The following is a 23,239-nucleotide window of genomic DNA, read 5'->3' as shown; positions in this document are numbered from 1 at the left end:
CCTCAGAGCGAGCCAAGCCGGAAAAGAAGGGCAGTAGAGGGTCAATTTCGTAATTCTCTGGAAAGCCAGCTCCAATCCCAAAGCCACCTTCCCCGCCCCGTACACGCACAAGCTCATTACTAAGCTCCACGCACCAAACATTTATTCCATCCAATAAAAACACCAAAATTAGCAAAAACTCAAACACCTCATTCTTGTGATGTGGAACAAAGTGGGGTAAGGTATATTGGGGAGAGCAGGGGATGGCGGGAAGGTTGGGGCAATTCGGTGAATACAGGGAAGGCGAGGGGTGAAAAAGACGGGATTCCACTATATAAAGCGAGGAGAGCGGACGACCCACTGTCTGACCCTGGCGATAAGCTTGGTGATTGCTCGAATGGGAACGCTTAGGGCATCGACCGTCGAGCTCTCCCTCCTTTTTGATATATTAATCTACTCCTAAAAATCCGTTCTCTTTCTCCGATTTCCCCCTCCTCTCCTCGTCTCTCGCAAAACCTAAGCCCTCGGCTTCTTCCTTGGTTTGTTCTCACTTGTTTCTTGGGTTTTCCTCGAAGGGATCACTACGGAGTGGGGAGGAGGGATCGAGGTCCGCTAATGGCGGTCGCTTGTCTGAAGCGCGGGTAGCCAGGGGGAAAATTGTGAGGCTTCATACGGAGGAGGCCGCTTCGGGGGGCGGAGCCTAGGGAGGCAGGTGGCCGGCATTCGAGAGCGGGATCTGGGCCGTACGAGCGCGGCGCTGGGCAGCGGAACGATCGAGGTCCGTTGCTGAGGAATGCAGCTGGAACGGAGCTCGTTCATTTCCAATCGGTAGCGAAACAGCCTTCGTAAAGTTTCAAGGTCCTCGAATTCTTGGTTTCGCAGATCCAGAGTCGAAAAGTGTAGGGGATTATAGATCTGTGAAATGAAGACTTGGATCGAAACGGCGAGGATAGATTAGAACTTTTCCGCTCTCAAGGTGAGTTTTTTTTTTTTTTTGGTTTTTTGTTGAAGGACTGCGATCTCGTGTTTCATAAGAATTGGAGGAGGAAGAGGAGGAAGTGAGATGGGGACTGAGATTGTAGTAGGGTTTCTTTTTAAGCGAGCTTAGGCCTCAGGGGGTTAGAGTGGTTTCTCTTGTTTTCTGAATTACCTGTTTGTGGTTTAGGGGTCGTCGTTGTTTGTCTCTAAAGCTGCGAGGATTAAAGGCGCTGGCTGCTTCTTTATTTGTATTTTTATGTAGAGAGGGTGCTTTCAAAAAACGTCCGAATTCGAGGCCTGCTGCTGCCTCCGATTCTGCTGCGGTACGTACAGGCTGCAGTGCTGATATCTGTCCACCTGAGGGGCGAGCAGTGAAAGGGATGGAGAGAGAGCGAGCGGAGACCAGCTCATCGCTCCAGGTGTTGCTATGATATCGCTGTGGAAAGCTGAGGCGAGGAGCTGACATCTCCGGCCACCAACGCCATCTCGAGTGCGCAAAGGTGCCTTCTTTCTCTCTTGTGCTCTCTCGCTTTTTCTCTCATCTCTCTCTATCTCTCTTATCCTACAAGTAATGCACTGTGAATTCGTCATCAATGCTAAAGGACATCTACACCGACCCTCAGAAACCCTAGCCTGAGAGCGCAGCTGAGCTGCCTGCAGTCTCTCCCCTCTTTCCCAAAAGGAGATCTTGGAATAAGAAAGGAGCGGTCGCGGAGGTGATAATAGCGAACTCAGTCCACGCACCCACCCAGTCTCGGCCCGGAGAGGCATGAAAGTGGGATGGAGGTGGAGGAGAACCACGCCTGCAAGCGATCCCGGGTCGGTAACGGCACCGTCAGCAGCAGCCAGGCGGCCAGGATAGGCTGCAAGGCCCAGCACCAGGACGACGATGAGGAGGACGGAGAAGGGAGGGGCGGTGGCGGCGTGACCGGTGAGAGCCTCGTCATGCCTTGGCACCACCCATCCTCCAGGATCTTCAGGGTCTCTCGGGCCTCCGGCGGCAAGGACCGCCACAGCAAGGTGTACACCGCCAAGGGTCTTCGGGACCGGAGGGTCCGCCTCTCGGTCTCCACCGCCATCCAGTTTTATGACCTCCAGGATCGCCTTGGTTTTGACCAGCCCAGCAAGGCCATCGAGTGGCTGATCAAAGCCGCTGCCGCCGCCATTAACGAGCTCCCCGCTCTCGGCGACACCTTCCCGGAGGCTCCCAAGCCTCGTCGTCCCGAAGAGAAGCTTCCGGAGGAGCCCGATGCTGAGGCGGAGCACAGCTTCAACCAGCAGCAGCAGCATCTTTCTCTCTCCAAGTCCGGCTGCAGCAGCAACTCCGAGACTAGCAAGGGCTCGGTCCTCTCCCTCTCCCGGTCTGAGATCCGCGTCAAGGCGCGAGAGCGTGCCCGGGAAAGGGCCAAGGACAAGGAGGACCGAGACGATGGCCATGTCGCCGTCTCCCATCACCAGAATGTCAACCCGAGCCTCAACTCTCAGACCTCCTTCACCGAGCTTCTCACTGGCGGCGGCAGCAGCAATGGCACTTCAGTTGCGACTGCACAGGCGAATTCCGATGTTAATTGCATCCAGAAGCAAATGCGTCACCTGACGACTGTCACAACCACCGCCGATTACTTTGGCCAAGCGGGTCTTTTGCCCCAAGCACAGAAGGCTCACCAGCTGCCATCGGGGTTCTTGTCCCAAGCCCACTTTGGGAACAGCTCTCCAATAGGAATGGTGCCGTTCAACATCGTAGCCGCAGCAGCGGCAGCAGGAGACCAGTCGGAGATGCAGCAGTTCGCTTTCTTGCAGGACCATCTCATGCCCGCCTCGGCCGTGGCAGCTGCAGCCGGAGACTATAACCTCAACTTCCCCATCCCTTCTGGTGTTGCAGGTTTCAACAGGGGGACCCTTCAGTCCAATTCACAATCTCAGTTGCCTCACCACCACCTCCAGAGGCTCTCTTCTGCAGTAGACGGGTCGAATCTGTCCTTCTTCGGCTCTGCTGCTTCAGCTGCAGCCGCCACTTCCACGGAGAACCAGTTCTCAGCGGGTTTTGATGCCCGCCTTCAACTCTGCTATGGACACGGCTACCGGCATTCTGACCTGAAGGGGAAAGGGAAGAGCTGAGACTTCTTTGCACCTTCTTCTTGCTGGTAAGAGGATTCATCTGCGAGCTATAGCTTCCCCCATGATAACTGCCTGCTTTTTTTTCCCCTACAAAATGGATTGTTAGTCCAGTAGTTAAATTAAAAGCACTTGTCTGCTATCAATTTAGTCGAGGTTTCTCGGAGTGCTTTTTGGCTTTTCGTGTTTTATTGCGCCTTTCTGGAGATCCTCATTTGGGTTGCCATTGGGCATATGCTTGTTTTTCTCGAGGGTGCATATCTTTGATTCCCTTGCTTTTCTAGCTGATTGAGTGATGCCCACTATGGGGTTGTGTTGGTAGATTGACGGGTGTCCATCTTGGGCTTCGACATCTATCTGTAATAATTCCTGTTTTGTTCCTTATACCAGGTGTCGAAGAGCCAATACAAGTAGCCTATCTAAATGGAAAGTGCTGAAGAAACACTCCTTATCTGTGTAACTAAGCTGCCTCAAAAATTTTAGATAATGATAATGTTCTCAATTTTTTTCCCTAGCTCAGGTCACAGTATGAAATTCATGTGACCATTACAAGATATATAATGTATAAAATTATTAAAAAAAAACCGAAAATGGCAACAAAACAGTTTTTGATATTTTTTAAATTATGTAATCCTAATTTGCATTAGTGATTTGCATTAATTGACTGAAGCCGTGTTTCTAGCCACGAGCCAAATATGTTCCATACTAAAGAGGTTGTAGATAATCTCTCTCTCAACTAGGCTATCCAAGTATCAATTTATTTTTTTTTAAAAAAAAAAGAAATCGAAAGATGGTGATTCAGAATTTAGTATCAAGTATTTCTTTACTTTCTATCCTTTTTAGCTGTCAACTGCCCTGAACTTCTATTCGCTCTCTTCTCTCTGAAAGTTGCTTCTGAAACGGTTGACTGCTCGTCTTGCTTATTTCTTGTTTTTTCTACATCTTGCCTCAACGATGTAGATACATGTATTGATGGTATTGCTTGTTCTTTTAACCTAGGTTGAAATACAAGCAAGTTTTGTAAAATTGTTTGGAGATAAAAGAACTTTATATTCTTTGCAAGTAGGTAGTGATATTGATTTTGTGACTATTCCCATCTAAATATTGTAGTTCACAGAAGAGTTGATTTGGATGATCCTCTACTGATGATAGGTCAACTTTTCAACTTTTGTTTAACCAAAGTCCCGTAGTTACTTGAGAGCAATTAATGACTATTGAATTCCTTTTCAAATCTTCTTTAGGAGATCTGTAGGAAGCAGCAGTAAAGGATTGATATGGACTTATAGGGTGCTTATGATGGAAAACTTTTTGAAAACAATATAAAATTACCAAAAAATTCCTTCACAGATCTCCTGTGTTGAATCTGTATATGCTCTTGCAGTTTGGTTAGTTTGCAGGGAGTCACTGTCCCATGTGCTCCATTGGGGCTATGGATTAGATCCAGTGGCCCTTATGTATCGTGTGTGCTTCAACTCTTGTGCAGAGTGATTCATAGAAGCTTTGGGATCTACTCCACATCCCCCATGGCATGCATCTCATGATACATGCTTTGACAAATATTTTCAAACTAAACCAAGCTCAGGGAAAAGGAACTTCCTAAAGGTTGATGTGTTGCATTGGCAGCCTTACTAAATTATGAGACAAGCAAAATGAGCATGTGCATATTTGAGTTGTCTATTGGTCTTATTCTGCTGGAAGAAGGATGTCACTAGGTTAGCTTACCATTTGCTATGGAGTAATGTAGTATATCAGTCCCTACTGTCTTAATTTCTGGTTTGCTTTCATTATGTAAGCATTATCTTATTACTTGACTTTTCTCAACATCCTTTTTCCATTGTTGAGCTACATCTTTAGGTGTGACTTTTTTGGTGGTTGAACTTGATTCCTTTAGGGACCTTCAGTCATCTTGGTGTGCAAAATAATTACTCCACTAATTAGGCTTAGCACCTATTAGAAATACAATTTGTTGTTTTCCAACAAGATATTCTTCAGGAAAAATTCCACAGGTAGCTGAAATATTCTATACATCTTCAAAATCTCAGTCCATGCAACCACTCCGCAATCATTCTTTACACTAAATTTTTAACAGCTTTGCTTCCTCTTTACCAATCCCAAATTTGCTCCTATACCTCTTCTCAAATCAATCAACTAAGCTTTCATCTATGGTTTGAAGACTTGGTTTCATTATGAATTTAAGTTTCAGTGGACCAAACAAGTTTGAATTTTTGCAAGCCCATTTCAACTCTCAAATTTTTGTCCCAAGAAAACAAAATAAGAAAACTAAATTTAAACCAAAAATGCTGGATATTATTTCCTCCCATATTGTATCCATCATAATGATTTGATATTTTTACAATCCATTAAGAATTATTAAGGTAAAGCCCAAAAGACTATAAAAATAAGAAAGTAAATCAACAAAAGTACATCATAACATTTCAAAATTATAGTGTTCTATTTGAAACATATATTTTATGTGTGTGTTGAGTGGTCAAATTGTGATAGTTTTCAATAGGTAAGCAAATTTATGAATTTTTTTATAGTTATAATCAATTTAAAACAATCATAACTATGTTTTTCCAAATAAATTATGCTTGCTTTAAATATTTTGTGAATCAACATGGGCATGCTCTCCAATCTACTTAAAGGTTGCAACATTCTAATTTAATCTAGGGAAGATGCTCTCTAGAGGCATCTCCTATGAGCAAGCTCTAACTCAAAAAATAAAGATAAAAAAGATAAAAATATTGTCTTGTGCTTTGTAGTTTTTAGCTTTGATTAGAACTGCTTAAGGTTGCTAAATTTCAACAATGGACATAAGTTGGCAAAAAAAAATAAAAAATAAAAAACTGAGAATTTTCAGATGGTCTTGGCTAAAACATTTCAATCCTGATCAAAATTTGAATGCCTGATTCAAGCAAGAATATAATACACCTTGAGGCATGTTTTGTTTGTTTTCCATGGTCACTAATTTGCTGCATTTTTATATGTATTGTGAATCGATGTCTTTTGAATTGATGTGCTTGACAAATATGCCCAAACATGCAATATTTTTTTTTTTTGGGTAGAGAGATGGTTAAAAAAAAAAACCTCCTTTGGAAAAAAAACAAATGGAAGTGATAATGATGGAAGTTTTTGAGAAGATAGAACCCAATTTTTATTGTCTATGTCCAGTGTTGAGCCCACGCCACAGCCAACAATGTGCTAAATGATTGGGGTAGGTGGGAAAAGATATGGTTCGAAATCTTAGAGACCGGAGATTATTTGACACAAAATATTAATTTTGTCCATGTGGTTTCCGAAGTTAAGAAGTGTCATGCAAGAGTCATGCAAGACTCATGTAGTAGAAGTCCATGAGTCTAATTAAATGTTAAGTGGAAGGGACATATAAGTTGTGCTAGAGCTACATCTTGAAGTTGAAAGTGTAAATGTAATCAGCAGCGTGTAAGTCAGAAGGGTGATAGCGAGGCTATATAAGGTTAGATAATGTTGTGTGCAGATGTAGGTAATGAAGTGCTGTGTGTAGAAGAGTAAGTCCACGTCTATTGTTAGTCGCAGGGTCTGTGTTTCTCTGGAAAAGACATACCCAAGATGTTAAGCGCTTGTGTTTATCTCAATGCATATTAGAATGTTTTCTACTTTTAAATTGATCTTTATATTTTGGGTAAATTATGTCTCTATTCTTTAAACTATATCGGATTTTTTTAAAATGGTCCATAAACTACAAAAATCTAAGCTTTAGTCCCTACACTTTCTGAATCGTCTTAATGTTGCCCTTCGATTGATTTTCGATGCCTTTCTCGCACCGGTTTAGTTGTTTCTTGTTGAACCGGTGCTTATGTGGCCATTTTTTGATGAGGTGGCACTGACGTGCTTACGTGGCAAAGCACGAATTGCAAAGCAACCAAAAAAAGAACGAAGAAGACTCCTGTAAGGAGTCTTCTCCTTCCGACCGACCAATCGATTCCTAAATGGAGGTGGAATCCACCTCGGGCAGAGAACGAAGAGGAAATCCGATGGCAATGGCGGTGGTAGAGGAGGGGAAAAGAAGGGCAGGGAGAGCCAGGGCTGATGGGGAAGCAGAAGAAAGGGGGCCATGGAGGGATGGGGCGGGAGGGGGGACAGAAGAAACAGCCATGGAGGGGAAGAGCTTTCTTTTTTTTTTTTGCCATGTTACCACAGCTGCCGTTGGTGGTCGGCAGCAGCTAGGGCTGTGACAGCGCAGCCCGAAGAACTCAAACCAATGTTGGCGGTGACCATTGGCATCGAAAAAAGCCAAACAAAAGGCTGAACACAAAAAAAACAAGAAAGACTCTGATCTCAGTTTTCCGATGAAGCCAGTGGTCGCAGTCGTGCGCACAGGCAAGGAAAAGAAGGGGAGGAAGGGAGGAAGAAGATCCGGGGCTTACCTCGAGCTTCGGTGACGGCTGCGGCGAGAAATTGAGGTAGGCACAATGAAAGGCTTCTACGAAAAATCCAGCGATCGTTGCTGATCAGGTCTCGATTCTTTGATGGGGAAGAGAGGGAAGGGAGTGGGGATGCGGCATGAGCACGTGGGGAGGGGGTGGGGCACGAGTGTCGGTTGGAGAGGGGGGCGCAGGGGCTGGGGGGCTACGGCGGAGAGGGACGGCAGGGAGCAGAGACGGGCACCGGTGGTGGGGGGGCTGCGGCGGAGAGGGGCGGCAAGCGGGGCATGGGGCGGCATGAGCACGGGGTGGAGGGTGGTCGGGGGGGCTGCAGTGGAGAAGGGTGGCGGTGCGGTCGCGGGAGGGAAGAGGGGTCATGAGGGAGAGAGGGGGAGGTGTTTTATTTTTTATTTCAGGTCAGCGTCAGTAACTGCCACATAAGCATCGATGACTTCCACATAGTATTTTCGATGCGAGAAAGGCGTCGGAAATGGACGAAGGGCAATATTAAAATGGTTCAGAAAGTTCGAGGACCAAAGTTTAGGTTTTTGTAGTCTAGAGACTATTTTAAAAAATCCGATATAGTTTAAGGACTAGAGACATAATTTATCTTTATATTTTTTTCTCCACCGCATCATAAATTTGCTTCTGTTGCATGCATGAGAGATTTAAGAATATGTAAGAGAATAATTTCTTCGAGCACTTAATTTCGAACATTTTTTGGGGGGGGGGGTACCAAGAAGATTTTGTTGCTATGATTTGGACAAATTCGAAGGTGGGACTACAAGGCATTTTGTGGGTGCAAAGAAGATTTTCGGAAAATTGAGGCACCTGAGATGCATTTGCAATTGAAAATTTGTAATCATATCGGAGAGAAATGCAGAGTGGAAGAGGGTTAAAAGATTATCGAGAGCCTATGAAATCTTGAAACCCTTCACTTCTTCCATGATGTTCTATGTCTAGTGTAAAATACACACATATAAGTGGGAACCATATGGATCAGACAAATATAGTAGAAAGTTTCAGCTGACTGGCTCTTATTTCAATTTGAAAAATAATTAGTATTCCACTAAGTACCAAGTAATCAACTTTTCCTATAATTGATTATTCAATTGGTAGCAAGTTATCTTATCAGGGGCTTTTTCTTTTCTGACATTTAAAGCAATGTTTTGCTGTTTACTTTGTAATGATATCATCCCAGTGTGTACCACCTAAGTTTAAAATAAAAACTCATTTCTTTAAGATGTTGAACATGAATGACTCATTTGAACTTTTGAGTGAACCAAAACACTGTATTATAAGAGAATAGGAAGAATAAAACATCAATAACATAATAGGAGCATATTTTCTAGATATACACTAGACAAGCTGGGTTAATTGGGAGTTAGTAGATTACAAATGATGAAAGCAAATTTGAAATAAGTAAACCAACATACTATGTAATTTAGGTTCCTATAAACTCAACAACCATGGGTACTCTAAATTAAAGTTAACCTGGTTTTCATGTGATGATCCTGATTGGGATTCAAAAGTAAATAGGGTTCTTCACTAGTAACCTAAATATAACGTGAAAGAGCCATTTGTCAAGTGTGGCTGTATATGATAAATTATGGGTGGATAAATAAGCCCAATGTTTTGCTATAGAGCCTGTCCTCAAAATGCATGTCATCTCTCTCTCTCTCTCTCTCTCTCTCTCTCTCTCTTATTTAGAGTATAATAAGGGGCAATTGACATCCTAATGGATAGTAAGACCACATATATTCTTGAACTTGAAATTGTCCATAATATTATTTGGCCACTGAGATGCCATGAAACTAAAAGAGTTGTCGTTGACTTGCTAGTCGTGATCAACATCATTTTGCCCAATTGGAATGAATATGCTTGATTGTGCATATATGAGCATATTTAATCATCTTGTTACATCCTTATTACAATTCTCCCCATCCTTGTCATCCTTTTGAATGATAGAAGGATGATCTTGTCATGTCCTAGCAAGCAATTGTAGGTGGATCATAAGTGATTCTGACATTGCTTGTGTATATAGTCTTTCAATTAGCAATTGTCAAACCGACCTGAATCGGGTAGTGTGACCCATACCAAATTGAACTGACACCAAGTCGCGATAGTTTGACATGCATGTTGGTTAGGTCTATAAAACCCCTCCCCCCTCTTGGTTTAATGCTTTGAGAGCCTTCGAGAGCTCTTGCTCTCTCTTTGTTGGACACTTGTTCATTCCTCGCTCTGATGTCGCAATGTCAGTCGATACGCCTGCTTCCCTCGGTAAGCCTGCTCCCCCCTTCTCTCTCCCCATCGGATGATCTCTCTTTCTCTTTTAGATGTCGTGATGCCGTTGGTTAGTAGCCTCTCTCTCTCTCTCCCCCCCCTTCTGTCTTTCCCCTTCCCCTCTCTTGCTGCTAGATGCTCGCTCGCTCACTCGCTCTCTCTCCCTTCCCCCTCATTGGCCGATAAGCCCCTCCCTCCCTCCTTATACTTTGATATTCCTTGGCTTGGTATGTTATGTAGCAGTGCTGTATTGAACTATTTGCTAGCCAGTACGAGCCTCAGTATCGGTCTGGTGGACCTTTCTCTCAAGCATTGCAATACTTGCTTCCAGAAGTCATTATTTGCTTAGGGTTACTTATTTTAGTCTTAACTTATGATGGATTCTTGCTGTTGGTACGAGTGTTCATTGTCCACAACCATTGCAGCTTTTTGTAGGATTCTCATGTCAGCACCCTTTGATTTTCAATACAAGTTGTTACTTTTATAACTTTAATCCTAAATACACATGAGTATTGTGAAACATGAAAGTAAAGATATTTCATTTGTTAAGATTAGTAAATGAGCTCAGAACACTTGAAATGAGTACATGCATATTTAATAGATTTTCTATATTAAATACATGGTAAGTATGACATTTGTAAGTAGAAACTATTTTTATGGAAAGGTACATCCTTGAACATTATAAAAAATGTAGAAACCACTTCTGAACACATCTAATTGTACATGCAAGAAATGTACCTTTTTCTTTGTTTTTATACATAACTTTGCTGCCTAAGATTACTCATCGATATATTCAATGATCAATTACAATGTTTTTATTGTTTTGAGGGATAATTCAAATTGTACTAGCACTCAATTCTCCATATGTGCATAAGCCAAGGAGTTTCCTTATCTCACTCTTGATAATACAATCCTAAGAAATAATTCACCATAATGCTTACTGGAATCATCTGCAGTCTTACCATTAATGATCACATACTACATATCAAATGCTTTTTTTGCTACACATGCCAAATTTGCAAAGAAGGTTGTCATGCGGAAAACAAGAGTTCGTAGGATTAGTAGTATCGATTCTATGTGCAATGTGGGAGGGAGAGACACTGTGTTGGGTGGGTGTCAACACCCCAAATAGAGGGAAGGGGAGGGAGGAATGGGGGTGCACATAGGTGGCAACCTGGTGGAGGATGCTGGAGGAGGTGATGGTGATGAAGGTGTTAAGGTGGAGAGCAGCGGGCGATGCTAATGAAGGTCTTGAAAAGTTGGGACTGGAAGATGTTGAGGGTGAATTGAGGAGGGAGAGAGGGTGTGGGGGGGGTGGTGTTTGAGATGCTCAGATGAGGCAATTAACATTGGCAGTCAAAGGTGATTGGTGGTTTTTGTGAGAGATGAAGAGAGAATGAGAGATAGTGATCAGGGTTGGGCTGGTTCGGTCCTTGCAAATTGGGTTAGGTAGGCAGAACCAACCAGTTCTGCCTCAGTTGGAGCGGTATGGCCCAGCTCACGTCCTGCCCCATTTTGAATGTTCAGACTATTGTGGTTCTAGGTTGGTTTGGTTTGATACATACCGAATCACCTGAGTTCTAGGCTGGCCCAATCCACCACTAGAAAGTCTGGACCAAATTGCAATTTGATGGATTTCTTTGGACCGAATTGCTATTTGATGCATTTCTATTCTGTTTGAATCGCTAACTCATTTTTGAAGTAGATATGTTATGAAAGACTTTTTAGGGTCAAAGGGTCATCAAGGTGTCTTCAACCAGATAAAAGAGGTTGGTATTATTTGGTGGTTTGACTGGATTGATGGCACTATTGGTAAAAGATATTAAGTTTGCTCAAGTTTTTAAGGCTTGAATATGTTAATCCAAGTTAGATGATTGAAACATTTTGGTTTGGGATCTTTTGGTTGGCAGCATGATGAGATTCTGACAAATAAAACCCAAAAATCATCAACATTTTGTTTATTTTGTGTAAGACTTTTGCTAGGTACAGAGTGACCTCCAGCTTCCTCCATTATCTGCATTACACAACAATCACCATCTTCCTGTGCCTTCCATCTCCATAGTCACCCTTCTACACTGTGAAACCTATTTCAGTTATGGGTCGCTTCAAAAACAAAGTCACTTGGTTGTGCCGTCATAAAATTTTACTTGTAATATCTGAAAAAGAGCAAATTATCCTCATCTGGTCTTACAGTTTTTTCTGCATGAGATCTTACATAGAATTTTTAAGTGCAAAAATTGTGGTAGCCATGGCAAATTGGGTGTCAATCTTTAACCAAACATAATCATACCATATAGACCAGTGTAGGTCTTTGTTAGTGGGATAGAAAGTGTTTGTCTAACTCTGCATTTTGGATGATTGGTAAGTATTTCTGATTATGCATGATTTTGCAACATAGTGTAACATGAGTCTGCATTGATGCAACATGTTGCAGGAGAACAATCTAAGGGATTAAAAGTAGTGGCACTTTAACATGGAGGAGTTTTTTATGATTGGAACATGTATCCAAGTGATGGAAGTGGTTATTAGTTGTAGATAATAATATTTGCAAAGGATTAAGATTGTTTAAGGTGGTTTTATGTGATCAGAATTAAGAAGATTGGCTGTTTGTAATGGTGCTGCTTGGGTGCTTTACTGAAACCCCCATATAGTTAGATGTCCCAGAATTCTGATTATTTGGGACTTAATTTGTTGTTTAAAAATGTTGGCACTTGTTACATTTCCATCACATCAAGAATATCTAAGTTTGTTTTTAAGATAGTTGCAGTGGAGAAAAAATGAGTTTCTTCATCCACTGACATATGTGTCAGATTTGACAAACTGTACATTGAAAAAAAGCTACCTTAGGAATACTTTACACCATAAAATGTGTAGTTCTTAGGTAATACTCTCTTTTTACGAAAGTTATCCGTCGCGAAAAACTGATCTTTCTTAAGAGTTACTGCCAGTCAAATTCACAATGATTATTCTTGATGGATCATTCTGTTTATTTGTAAAATATTACTCAGATAATGAACTTTTGGTTTCCTAACATTTGCATGTATATTGTTAACAGATACATTGACTATGCTTGTAATGCCAATGTTAAATTTCGTGATTCATATAATATTGTGGTAAGAATTAGCACCCAGTGTATTTTTTGTGATTACATAACTCTGGTTATTACTGCTTCATGATAAAAAAAGGCTTCAGTTTCAACAGGTTCCAGAAATGGTAGTTCAGATCCTTTGATTGTTAGACGCTTCATTTCTATCTTCCTCCACCTACTAGTGAACGTCTTGTTAGTGCTGCTGATTCTGTGGACAGAGCGATAATGTACGAGTGGCATGATATCCCCTCAATCCTCTCTTTTTCAGAAAATTGCTGAATTGATTTGCCTTGCAGCTTGCACCTCTCTGCTATCCGGTGATTTCATCTATTTTTCTTTCCATGAGCCATTTGCCCAAGCGCTCAACTGTGACACTGATTTTGGCAATGCATTTTTAATTGGTAAATTTGCTAAAGGGAACAAGTGAAAGCAATCACTCTTTGTTAGCCCCAGCCGAAATATAAGGATGAAATTATAATGTAGACAATATAATAGAACATGGCAAACAATAGTATATAAAAGACAGAATTATGTATCAGATACCAGTCCAACACGAGTAATTGATCTTGATATTTCAGAGTTTTGTGGGCTTATTTTTAGCTTGTGTAAATGTTAAGTATTGCATCTAGAACATTAAGAATATTTAGCTTGTGCAAATGTTAGCTTGTCCAATATAGCTTTTATTCTTCGAATTCATGTGCCACTTGACATTTTGCAATAGAGGCAAATGGCGCATCCCGTATTGTGAACCAATGTATGTGCATTTAAATTCTTTGCATCAGGTTATTAATTTTTTTGAATTTCCCTGTTCATTTAAAAGGACAACCTACTACTGCAGTACTGAATTTTATCCAATTGACAGTTGCAGGTAAGGAAGACAGCGACCATCGTGAACTCAAGCACTTCGCACACAAGGCATCTGAAATATGATGTTATATTAATGCTGTTATTGTAACTATGCTGTTTATTTGACTTGCTCGTTTTCATCATTCATTAGTTGGATGATTTTATCTTTTGTGTGGCTTGAGGGTTAGACCTCATCATCAGACCATGTACAATTTCTTGCTTAACTTATTATTGCTGTCTTGAATTCATCAAGCTGTGGATCTGAGATCTTTGGATCTAATGAAAGTGCCGAGGTTTTGTTCGTTCATGTTGCTCTAGATGACGTTGAACCCATGTAGGTAGTTAAATGATTTAGGCTGTGCTGGTGGAAATTTTGTTCTCGAGGTACCATATTTATTTGGTCATATAGACCCGAACAGGATGTGAAGTGTGGTGGTTGATCATGCCCGGTTGTTTATTGTTGTGCTTTGGAGGCTCTCTGCTGTGCTATTTGGTTTTGAATGGAACTGTACAATATCCAAGCAAGTGTTTCAGCATGCTTAACCCTCCTGTAAGCTTGGAAAATTGGTTGGTTGGTCAATCATGGGTACTGCTGCAATTTTAGGAAAATGCTCGATTTACTGATTTTTTGATGGTATTGAATCACTATTTTTCTAATTTCCTTGTACCATGCAGTCTCTGCTCACTGTGAAACGTTAGGCTCCCTATTTGGTTATATATTGATTTCATGCGCTTGATAGTTGTAGATTGTTCAGAGGTCATGCAATTATGTATCAATTTCATTGGTGCGATATTTGCCAGCGGCCGCTCTTAGCAATTAAGTTGAATGTCTTTTAGAAACTCAATTTAAGAGTTTAATGTGCTTGATATTCTGTGCTTTGGAGTCTCTATTTTATGGTTTATGTCTAAACTTTGGTCATTGTGCATTTTAGGTCATTTTAGCTAGGTGTGTTAATTTACAGTCCCATTGGGTATCCGGTTGTATTCAATCCTAGTTGGGTAGGATTTGCTGAACCCATTTTTAGTTGAGAGCGGCGACGCGTATTTAGAATAAAACATATAACAGGTTTTGGTAGGAGGTGGGCATCGACATCCCTGCTTTGGACCCAATCTGATATATTTCTTAATCTTTCAATTATTTTATTTCTTAGTTTAACATATATTCATTTTTCTGAAGAATAATATTTTTATTTATTTTTTGTATTATTGTTGGACATTTAATTTGTAAATGTCTTGGATTTTTGTTAGTTTAATCTAATGTGAGATATTCTTTTTGTTTCTTTTGTTTGTAGGGTTTGGATTGTATCCTTTGCATGAAAGAATGATTCATCTTCTTTACGATGCCAACTGTTGGATCATCCAATGTCCACTTTGAGATCTGTGCACATGGATGGAAGAAGCATTGGAATGGTTTGAAATAGGTCTAAGGTGTGATCCAACGGTTGACATTGCGAGAGGACGGGCAGGGGCAGGTTCAGGCATTTAAATGTACTTGTGGGATATCTTCAGGGTCCAAGCAATGCACTAAACATTTACCAAAAAGGTAGCAGTGAAAACCATATCATAGATTCTACTCAGAAAAAAAAAAAAAAAACACCCATAGACCCAAAGAAGAAGAGAAGTCTTGATGTTAGTCTGGGATAGGATCAGGCCTCAGCTTAGTTAATTATTCCATATTTTGCCAATCACCGCATCTCCAACACTTCGGCAATCCTAGGTTTTAGATTAGTTGTTGACTGGGTACCTCGACGCATCTTGGTCTGCCGTTTTCTTTTTCACCCTTAACATGCTGAACCAACACACACCCCCACCACCCCCAACCAGACATCCCCAACCAAATGAACCAGAAAAATAAAAAACCCACCCCCACGATCTTTGCATCCTCTGCCATTCCAAAAACCAAAATAGCATCTGAAGTACTCTTCCAAATCTCAAGGTTCTCATCACACATTTTCCCTTGATCAATTAATGCATCCCCAAGAATTAAAAAGGAAAGATAGCCAGCCTAGAACCCCAGAAGAAAAGTAACAATGTTACAGATTACACCCACAAGTCTATTTGGTGGTATATAAATCAATCTAGTGTCGCTGAGTTTTTGATGGAAAAGGGAGACTTTAAACCATCCAGAATATTTTATTAAAAAAAATATACATAATATAAAAAGATAGGAAAAGAGAAGAAGTAAAATTGCCAGATGCAGTCTAACAAAAAGAAAAATTATTTCACTTAAACTGAATTATTTCACTTAAATTTTTTGGCAGCTAGAACCAGCCATTATTCCTTGCTATTAGCGCCTTTCAGTACGTGTTGTTTGTTTGTCCCTTTATCAGTTTTTCCCCTCTTTCTTCTTGAATTCTGATCACCTTCAAGCATATAATTTGTCTCAACCTTTCAATTGTTCGATCAACTCTATCACATGCTACTTGTGCTATCCCTCATATGCAGTCGTCCAACTCTGTAAAAAAAATATCGTCTGCTCAAGGATGATTTGAAATGAAATATTTTATTATTTTACTCCTTCCATATGCTCCATTCCACCACGAGAACCAGCGAGTCCCATGCTGCTCTTCTCCCTTTGTTTTTTGAATTTTTTTCTCCATCCATTCCATAATCCCATAATGAAATCTGGAAGAGGGAGAAGAGATAATTTTGAAATAATAGCCTTTCAAACCATGCTGGTGAAATCACAGTTAAGAAACAAATGATCTATTGTCTTTTCTGCATTGCCACAGAGAATGCATTTAAAGATAGCTTGCCAGTATAAACAACAGACAAAACTAAAATAAGCAAGCTTGCAAATAAAAAGGTTGTCTTTGGTTCCTAACGGTAGTTTACAAGCTGCAAATTCAGACTGACAGTACATGAGGTTACAACAACACAGACAATTTATGAAAAATTAGAACTTGATACAAGTTCAGTAGAAGAATAACTGCTAGATTGATCAGTGCAAGTATGCTAATGCACCGAATGCAACATATTTGTTCCCCAGTACAATATCGACACTGTAATGTGAGGTGGCTTAGAGAATAGAGACTGCTCTAACTGCTCCTACATTTACTTTACACAAGGGACCCAGAAAACAGGAGCATGTTGCCTGTCAGTTCATGAAGGTGATGTTGCAGCCTATAATCATTCCAGCAGCCAGAGGTGAGAGTGGAGGAGTTGATCACAATCTGATAAGGGTCTCTCTTGTTCACTCCCCATCTCTCCGGAACTTCCAAAAACCTGAAAATTCCAACAATAAAATGGGTAATTTACTTGTGCTTAACAGAAAAATTTGCTCACGAACCGAAAAACAATTCAACCAGAAAGAGAAAGAAAGCACAGAATATAAAATTGACAGACTTTATTCTATCATTTAACGCACTCATTATACATTGAATTTGAGCAATATCAGAAATGAGTCAAAAAATAGTTCATAATTCCTCAGAAGTATTCTAAAAATCCAAAAGGGCAATTCATAGAAGATAATAAGACAGAATATCTTCATATAAAAAAGAAGACAGAATATCAATAACATAGAAGCAAAGCTTCAACTTCTATGTATAGGTAGATAAGGGAAATAGGTGATTTTGAGTTCTCCTAAGGCTTCCAAAGTTCCAACTTTGATGAAGGGGGAATTTAATGCTAGATATATGGTATAGCGATGGAGAAATTTTACCAGCAGGCTACCTGGAAGCTTTAGTATATTGAGATGCAAAAGACTCTCATGGAGCCGTTCAACACTAAAGATAGTCAAAGACACTGAAGGTCATGGAAAAGAAATTCCAAAGAACATTGACACAACTAAATCTCAATATATGGAACCCACATTTTCAATTAATCATTGCTTTATGACAGCCATTTAACATATTAAGTATAATAGTGCAAGAATTTATGACTACTAAAGCTTTAAATTTAAGGATGATGAATTAAGGTAGCACTTAGATAGAGGGACTAAAACCCTCTAAATATCATGCCTACCCATTAAATGATCTGCACAGGACTTTAGTGAAATTTGACAGATGAATGAAGGAGAACTCATATGAAATCCACCAATTATGTGTTTCCAGAAGTTCCAAAACATTCAGTGATCCCACTCAAACATGGCTAAAACATATGTTCCCAAATATTAATTATAATGCCAAACTCGTGATCTCCACAATGTTGCTCCAGATAAACTTTGATTGACAAGCCAAAATTCCATGAACAATTACGCACATTTCAATAAAAAGAAAAAAATTCAGTAGAAGCTTTCTTTTCCTGCATAAATAAAACCTATAGCCCAATGTCAGCAATTTAATAATCAATTTGCAAGAAAAAATTGAAGTGCAATCAAACCTGAAAAATGAAACACAATCAAAAGCATCAAATTGAATAACATACACCATGTGAATAATTTTCAATCCACTGGCCTTGGCCAGAAGCACATATGGCCAGGTCCTCAGCATATGGAAATGAACAACCAGACGTTCAGAGATGCGGATTTCTCACACAACTACACATCCCTTCTCCTTTACCTCTAATTTCATCCAAGCTTCTGCTGATCACATCACAGGGGAACACAACCAGGAATACTTGAAAACCCCAACCTATTTAAAACTCCACGGTACCACAGATGCTCGCCAACATAACCTACAAGTCGGTGATGTATAAAATAAAGATGGAAACTTTCCATCTCCACAACCTGAATGTTCATCCACAGCTACTCATAAAAGCTAGATTCTTAAGCAAGACACAGAATCATACAACAAAACCTAAAATTTACCTCCAGAAGGATCAATTTTCGGGGTGGTTCGTTCCAAGTTCAGAAGGAATTCATCTCCAGGCAGTAAGTCCTCCTCTTCAGGAGCATCTTAGCTGCGGTCCTGTAGGGCTCTTCAAAGGCATTCGACACCCAGCATCCATCAGAGGACCCACGGCCCCCGCTGGGTGCCTCCCTCAACCGATCCTCGCTCGGGCGAATGGCCACCAGAGTTGCTCCCTTGAGGACCACCCCATCAGGCAGTTCCAGGTGGGGGGCGTACCAGAGCCGCATGCTGAGGGCTGGCAAAAGGGTCCGCTGGGAGTTGCCCGAAGCCGATACCGGCTTCACCTGCAGCTCCTGCAGCTGCCCCCTGTTCATGGCCAGCACCCCCTGACCGTCAGCATCTGTGAGATCCAAGCTCTCCAGTGTCCCGTGGTCGGCGATGATCGGCTGGAGGAGGTAATGACGGGCGGAAGCGGCGATGAGGGAGCTGATGGTCCACACCACTCTAAGCTTCAAGCTTCCATTGGTGTAGAAGGACTCCGGGGTGCTCCCACTGTCATCGCCGCCGCAGGCGTCCTGGATGCTAGGGTTAGGGTTGGAAGAGTCGTAGGAGAGAACGGAGGCGGCGCCGAGGATGACGCAGCTGTCCAGGGTGGAGCCGAAGTCCGCTTTCCATTTGAGGAGGACACCGTCGTCGACTCCGAGCTCGCCGGCGGGGAGCTCGATCCTGAGGCGGCGGATCTCCTTGAAGTTCTTGAGGACCTCGGTCGGGGAGTGGTGGGAGACCTCTGAAGACGACGAAGATGACGCAGAGGAGGCCGAGGATCTCCGGGAAGCACCAGAGGCGGAGATGAGCATCTGGCCGAGGGCCTGGAGGGGCTTGACGAGGCCATCGAGGACGAGGCGAGCAAGGTGGGACAAGACGCCGCGGCCCTTGTCCGGGCCGCAGCCGCCGGCGGCGGCGGCGGCGGATGACGGGGTAGCGTCGTCGGAGATGACGCAGTCGACGCGGACGACGACGTCGTCGACGACGGGGACAAGAGCTTGGAAGCGTCGGCAGACGACGCAGCACCGCCCCAGTACCTTGACGTCCCCGATCCGGTTGAACACCAGAAGGAGCACCGAGTCCGGCAGCCGGTCAAAGTGGTCGATCCTCTCTTCTTCCTCCTCCGCCTCCACCGCCCCGGCCTCAGCCGCCTGATTGCCCCACCACGTCCGCGATCCCTCCAGATCCGCCCCTTCCCGCCTGCCGGAAGACGCCATCAGATCCAAATACTTGGATAAATACCAAGAATATCGAACCAAGCCGACGAGAAGAGATTAGACACCCTAGAATGCCACCATTTCCGTGGATCCAAGGATGGAATCCGATGGGGAACGAGAAGGAGAAACCTTAACCCTGAACCTAACCCTAATCCTAAGCCTAAACCTGAAGAAGAGTGGAGATGGAGAGGAAGGGGATTAGGGGTTCCTACGGCAAGAATCTTGGAACGCAATGGAAATAGAGAGGGGGAGGAGGAGACACGGCTGGCGGTGGTGACGAATGGTGACGGAGAAGACGAGATAAGAGGTGCAGAGACGAGAGAAACCCTAAGGCTAATTCTAATTATTTAATTAATTATTTATTTGTTTATTTTTGTTTAGAAAAAATAAATTGCTGGGAAAAGAAATGAGACCGGGAGTACCTTTGCAGGCTAGACAATGCCAGATATGGTACTGGGGAAGACAAAAACAATGCTAGATATGGTAGTTTTTTCTGACAAATGCTAGATATAGTAGTGGAAAAAAAAAAGGTTGGCTTCCTTTTCATTTCCCCGTGCGTGCAGGGCCTGTGGCTTTCTCTTATTTTATTTATTAGTTTTTTTTCCTGCTTTGTAGGGTTCGATTTTATCTATTTTTTGTTTTATTTTATTTTATCTCATTATTTTTTATTTTCCAGGGTAAAGATCTGGACGAGAATAGACATAAATTGAAAGAGAGCCCACGTAAAAGGGGGCAAGGGTAAGAAGGGCGTCAATATACTCTTGATCATTCAAGTATCTCAATAGGATAGATTTTATCCGATCCAAAGCTGATCTAACATAGGTATGGATATGATAAAGATCAACTCGGCTCGTATATATATATAATTTTTTATAAATCTCCTCCCACCTTATGTGCTAATAGCTTCGCTCACGAGAGATTGGACATATGGAAGATTATATATATGATGATGTTTAGTTGTTTATTTTTTAATTAATTATTTTTTAATTTAATTTTTTTTATTTTTTAAAAAATATTTTATTTATTATGTTTTTTAAAAAATTAATTTATTATATTTTATAATTTTAACTTTATCATTTTGTATTACATAAAAAATTAAATTTTATTTTTATTATTTATTTATTTAATTTATATATAAAAAAATTAATATTTTACTGCTCTATCCAACTCATTTCGTCCATTATATCCTATCTAACTCTACCCATTTTACTTTATCTTCGGATGGTATGAATAATGGCTTAGCTGATCCATTACTATCTCTAAACCGCAGTGTATAAAAAAATATATATTATTTTTTAAATAATAATTTGATTTTAAAATATCTTTATAAAATATTATTTTTTATATATTTAGATAAATTTAAAAAATTTTAATAGAAACTTCTCCTAGAAAAATGTTTCTTTCATTATAACAATCGCAAGTATCTAATTTATTTTAAAAAATATATTTGAGTTATTTTCAAATCCTTTCCTTATTAAGAGCTATTTGCCTATCTTAATTTTTAATTTCTAATAGGTAGAATGATTCATTTGATATTAAAAAACTTTCCTAATTTTATTAGTTTTTGAAAATTGTAGACTATTGTGGAAATTTTTCTTTTTCTTTTATGATTGGAACGAAATCATCTCACTAATTTCTGAAAATGGAAGATGATTGTAAATCATCCCAAATCAAAAATAAATAGATTGAAATAAAGGTGGAGGAAGTGGATATGGGAAAGATTACAATTTCTTTTTTTCTTATCTTTAGATATTTTTTTAATGGGTTAATTTATGCATAATCTTTAGGAGCAGTGGATAGCCTATTGGGACAAATTCAGCATTCTATAAAAAGTAAGAGTGCTTTTGATATAAAAATGGCAGATGAAATTTGGTAAGAATATTTCGAAGTTAACTTGCATTTTAAATATAGTGGAGATAGAGGGATGGAGAGGGATATGATTAAAGTTTAACATGTTAGAGTAGTTTTGATATATTTTTTCGACTAAACTTATTTATGAAATCAAAATAATTATCGATATGTTTAGATTGAGCTATTTCCATAAATTGATGTGAAAAATATTGAAGATTATCTATCATTTCATCATTGAGCTTATTGATTGTACATCGAAGTTATTGATTGTAAATCGAAGTTAGTCATTGGCTAAATGGTACTCAAGAAAACCACCCCCGTGGGCACCAACCCCAAATTGCATCAGGCTCCCAGAGCAAGATGCTTATATAGACATTTGTTTGATACTAGTTATATTGTATTAGCAAATGCACAAGGCTGCTAATGATTTTAGATATAGAATTTTTTATTTTTTAAAAAAAGAGTGGACTAGGTGTTAACATGTCTTCTTCATGAAAATTGTTTAATATTTATTTGCTATATCATATTCTTAATCTATATGAGTTTTTAAGCTTCCCAATAACTAACAAATCATTATGTCTAAGACTTCGACGGGTGCCGCTATCAATTAGGATATTAAAGAATGTAGAACCCTTATTATATGATATCATAGAAATCCCAATTTTGTGGGGACTTCTCTTTTGGACTCCTTTAAATCCAATAATATTAAAATCTTATTTTTATATATTATCTAAACTTCCAAGTTTAGGTTTAAGTTTTTAAGTATCTAATTAGAGTTATTATCAGAGATGAAAAGTTGGGAGATAGCCACTAATATATAGTATGACAATAGGATAATATCAAAAGCAATCAAATGATGCACTGATTTTATTCCAAATTTTGCAAAAAGAAACTATATAATTTTCTTGATAAATATGAAACAAAATTTTTTTGACAAACTCTTTGTAAATCAAAATATAAAATGATATTAGATTACATGTACCACTAATATAAATATGCTCATAAGATTCTAAACAATTCCGATACATTAAGAATGAATGAAAGAATATTAATTTAGGTACTTGAGCCCAAACCAAGAGAATAAATGGATTGGCATGCAATACTTTGACTAAGCTAGAGTTTATGGAACCAATGATTAATGCGATGAAAGAAAAGGGAGGTCAATTATTTCAAATATACTGGATGATCAATTGAAAGATTTGGTTTGTTATGTAAGTGTTTAATCCTTCTCTAATAAAGAATGAAATTCCAATAGTGTTATAGATGATCACATGATTCTAGATGATCACATGATTTTACGGATCACATGACAATCTATAATATTTTCTTTTGTTGATGCGATGCTATAGCATTTTCTTTATTAATATTATTCTATATCATTTTTTTTATTAGCTTGATTATGTATCAGTTATTATTTTTTATTTATGGAGTCCGTACACTAGTATAAATAATCTTTGAGATGTATTGAATGAAATTGAAATAGAGATAATAAAGCTGCACTCTTCTCTCCATCTCTCTCTCCCTTATTTTTTTTTTTAGATATTTTAATATGATATCAGAGCTACTGATCACCTAATATACCATCGTCATCTCTTTCTAAAGAAAAGATAGATTAGAATGGCAGCATATCAATGAGATATATATATATATATACATCATTTGTACAAAATTAGCATGTTTATAAAATCAAGTCAGCATGTATAC

The 23,239-nt window shown here is 40.0% G+C and overlaps 2 protein-coding genes across 9 annotated transcripts; one reads left to right on the top strand and one right to left on the bottom strand.

Annotated features, from left to right (window-relative positions):
- Nucleotides 1-332: 332 nt before the first annotated feature.
- Nucleotides 333-13,999, top strand: LOC105046788 (transcription factor PCF6). Of its 4 annotated transcripts, XR_012142162.1 has the most exons (5): nt 333-955; nt 1,220-1,457; nt 1,560-3,101; nt 12,951-13,073; nt 13,709-13,999. XR_012142162.1 is itself a non-coding variant. In XM_010925515.4 (4 exons), exon 3 carries the CDS (start codon nt 1,738-1,740, stop codon nt 3,073-3,075), a length of 1,338 nt encoding a protein of 445 aa, XP_010923817.1. In that variant the 5' UTR covers nt 334-955; nt 1,220-1,457; nt 1,581-1,737; the 3' UTR covers nt 3,076-3,101; nt 13,709-13,999. The 4 variants fall into 4 exon arrangements, 3 of the variants coding, with proteins under 3 accessions (XP_010923817.1, XP_010923815.1, XP_010923816.1); XM_010925515.4 differs by lacking the exon at nt 12,951-13,073 and having other exon boundaries at nt 334-955; nt 1,581-3,101; XM_010925513.4 differs by lacking the exon at nt 12,951-13,073 and having other exon boundaries at nt 334-955.
- A 2,485-nt stretch (nt 14,000-16,484) lies between these two features.
- LOC105046787 (F-box protein At5g46170) lies at nt 16,485-20,126 on the bottom strand. Of its 5 annotated transcripts, none has more exons than XR_002164984.3 (4): nt 18,440-20,126; nt 18,192-18,358; nt 17,656-17,949; nt 16,485-16,917 (listed from the first exon to the last, which is right to left on the bottom strand). XR_002164984.3 is itself a non-coding variant. In XM_010925512.4 (2 exons), exon 1 carries the CDS (start codon nt 19,682-19,684, stop codon nt 18,479-18,481), a length of 1,206 nt encoding a protein of 401 aa, XP_010923814.1. In that variant the 5' UTR covers nt 19,685-20,119; the 3' UTR covers nt 16,485-16,917; nt 18,440-18,478. The 5 variants fall into 5 exon arrangements, 1 of the variants encoding a protein (XP_010923814.1); XR_012142160.1 differs by having other exon boundaries at nt 18,192-18,306; XR_003801115.2 differs by lacking the exon at nt 17,656-17,949.
- Between the last annotated feature and the right edge of the window lie 3,113 nt (nt 20,127-23,239).

This window comes from Elaeis guineensis, chromosome 6 (genome assembly GCF_000442705.2).
Source record: "Elaeis guineensis isolate ETL-2024a chromosome 6, EG11, whole genome shotgun sequence".
Lineage (NCBI taxonomy): Eukaryota > Viridiplantae > Streptophyta > Magnoliopsida > Arecales > Arecaceae > Elaeis > Elaeis guineensis.
This window is presented reverse-complemented; position numbering and strand designations above follow the sequence as displayed.

Coding starts and splice junctions, on each gene's coding strand:
- LOC105046787 (XM_010925512.4), bottom strand. CDS start 19,684: ATGGCGTCTTCCGGCAGGCGGGAAGGGGCGGATCTGGAGGGATCGCGG.
- LOC105046788 (XM_010925515.4), top strand. CDS start 1,738: ATGGAGGTGGAGGAGAACCACGCCTGCAAGCGATCCCGGGTCGGTAAC.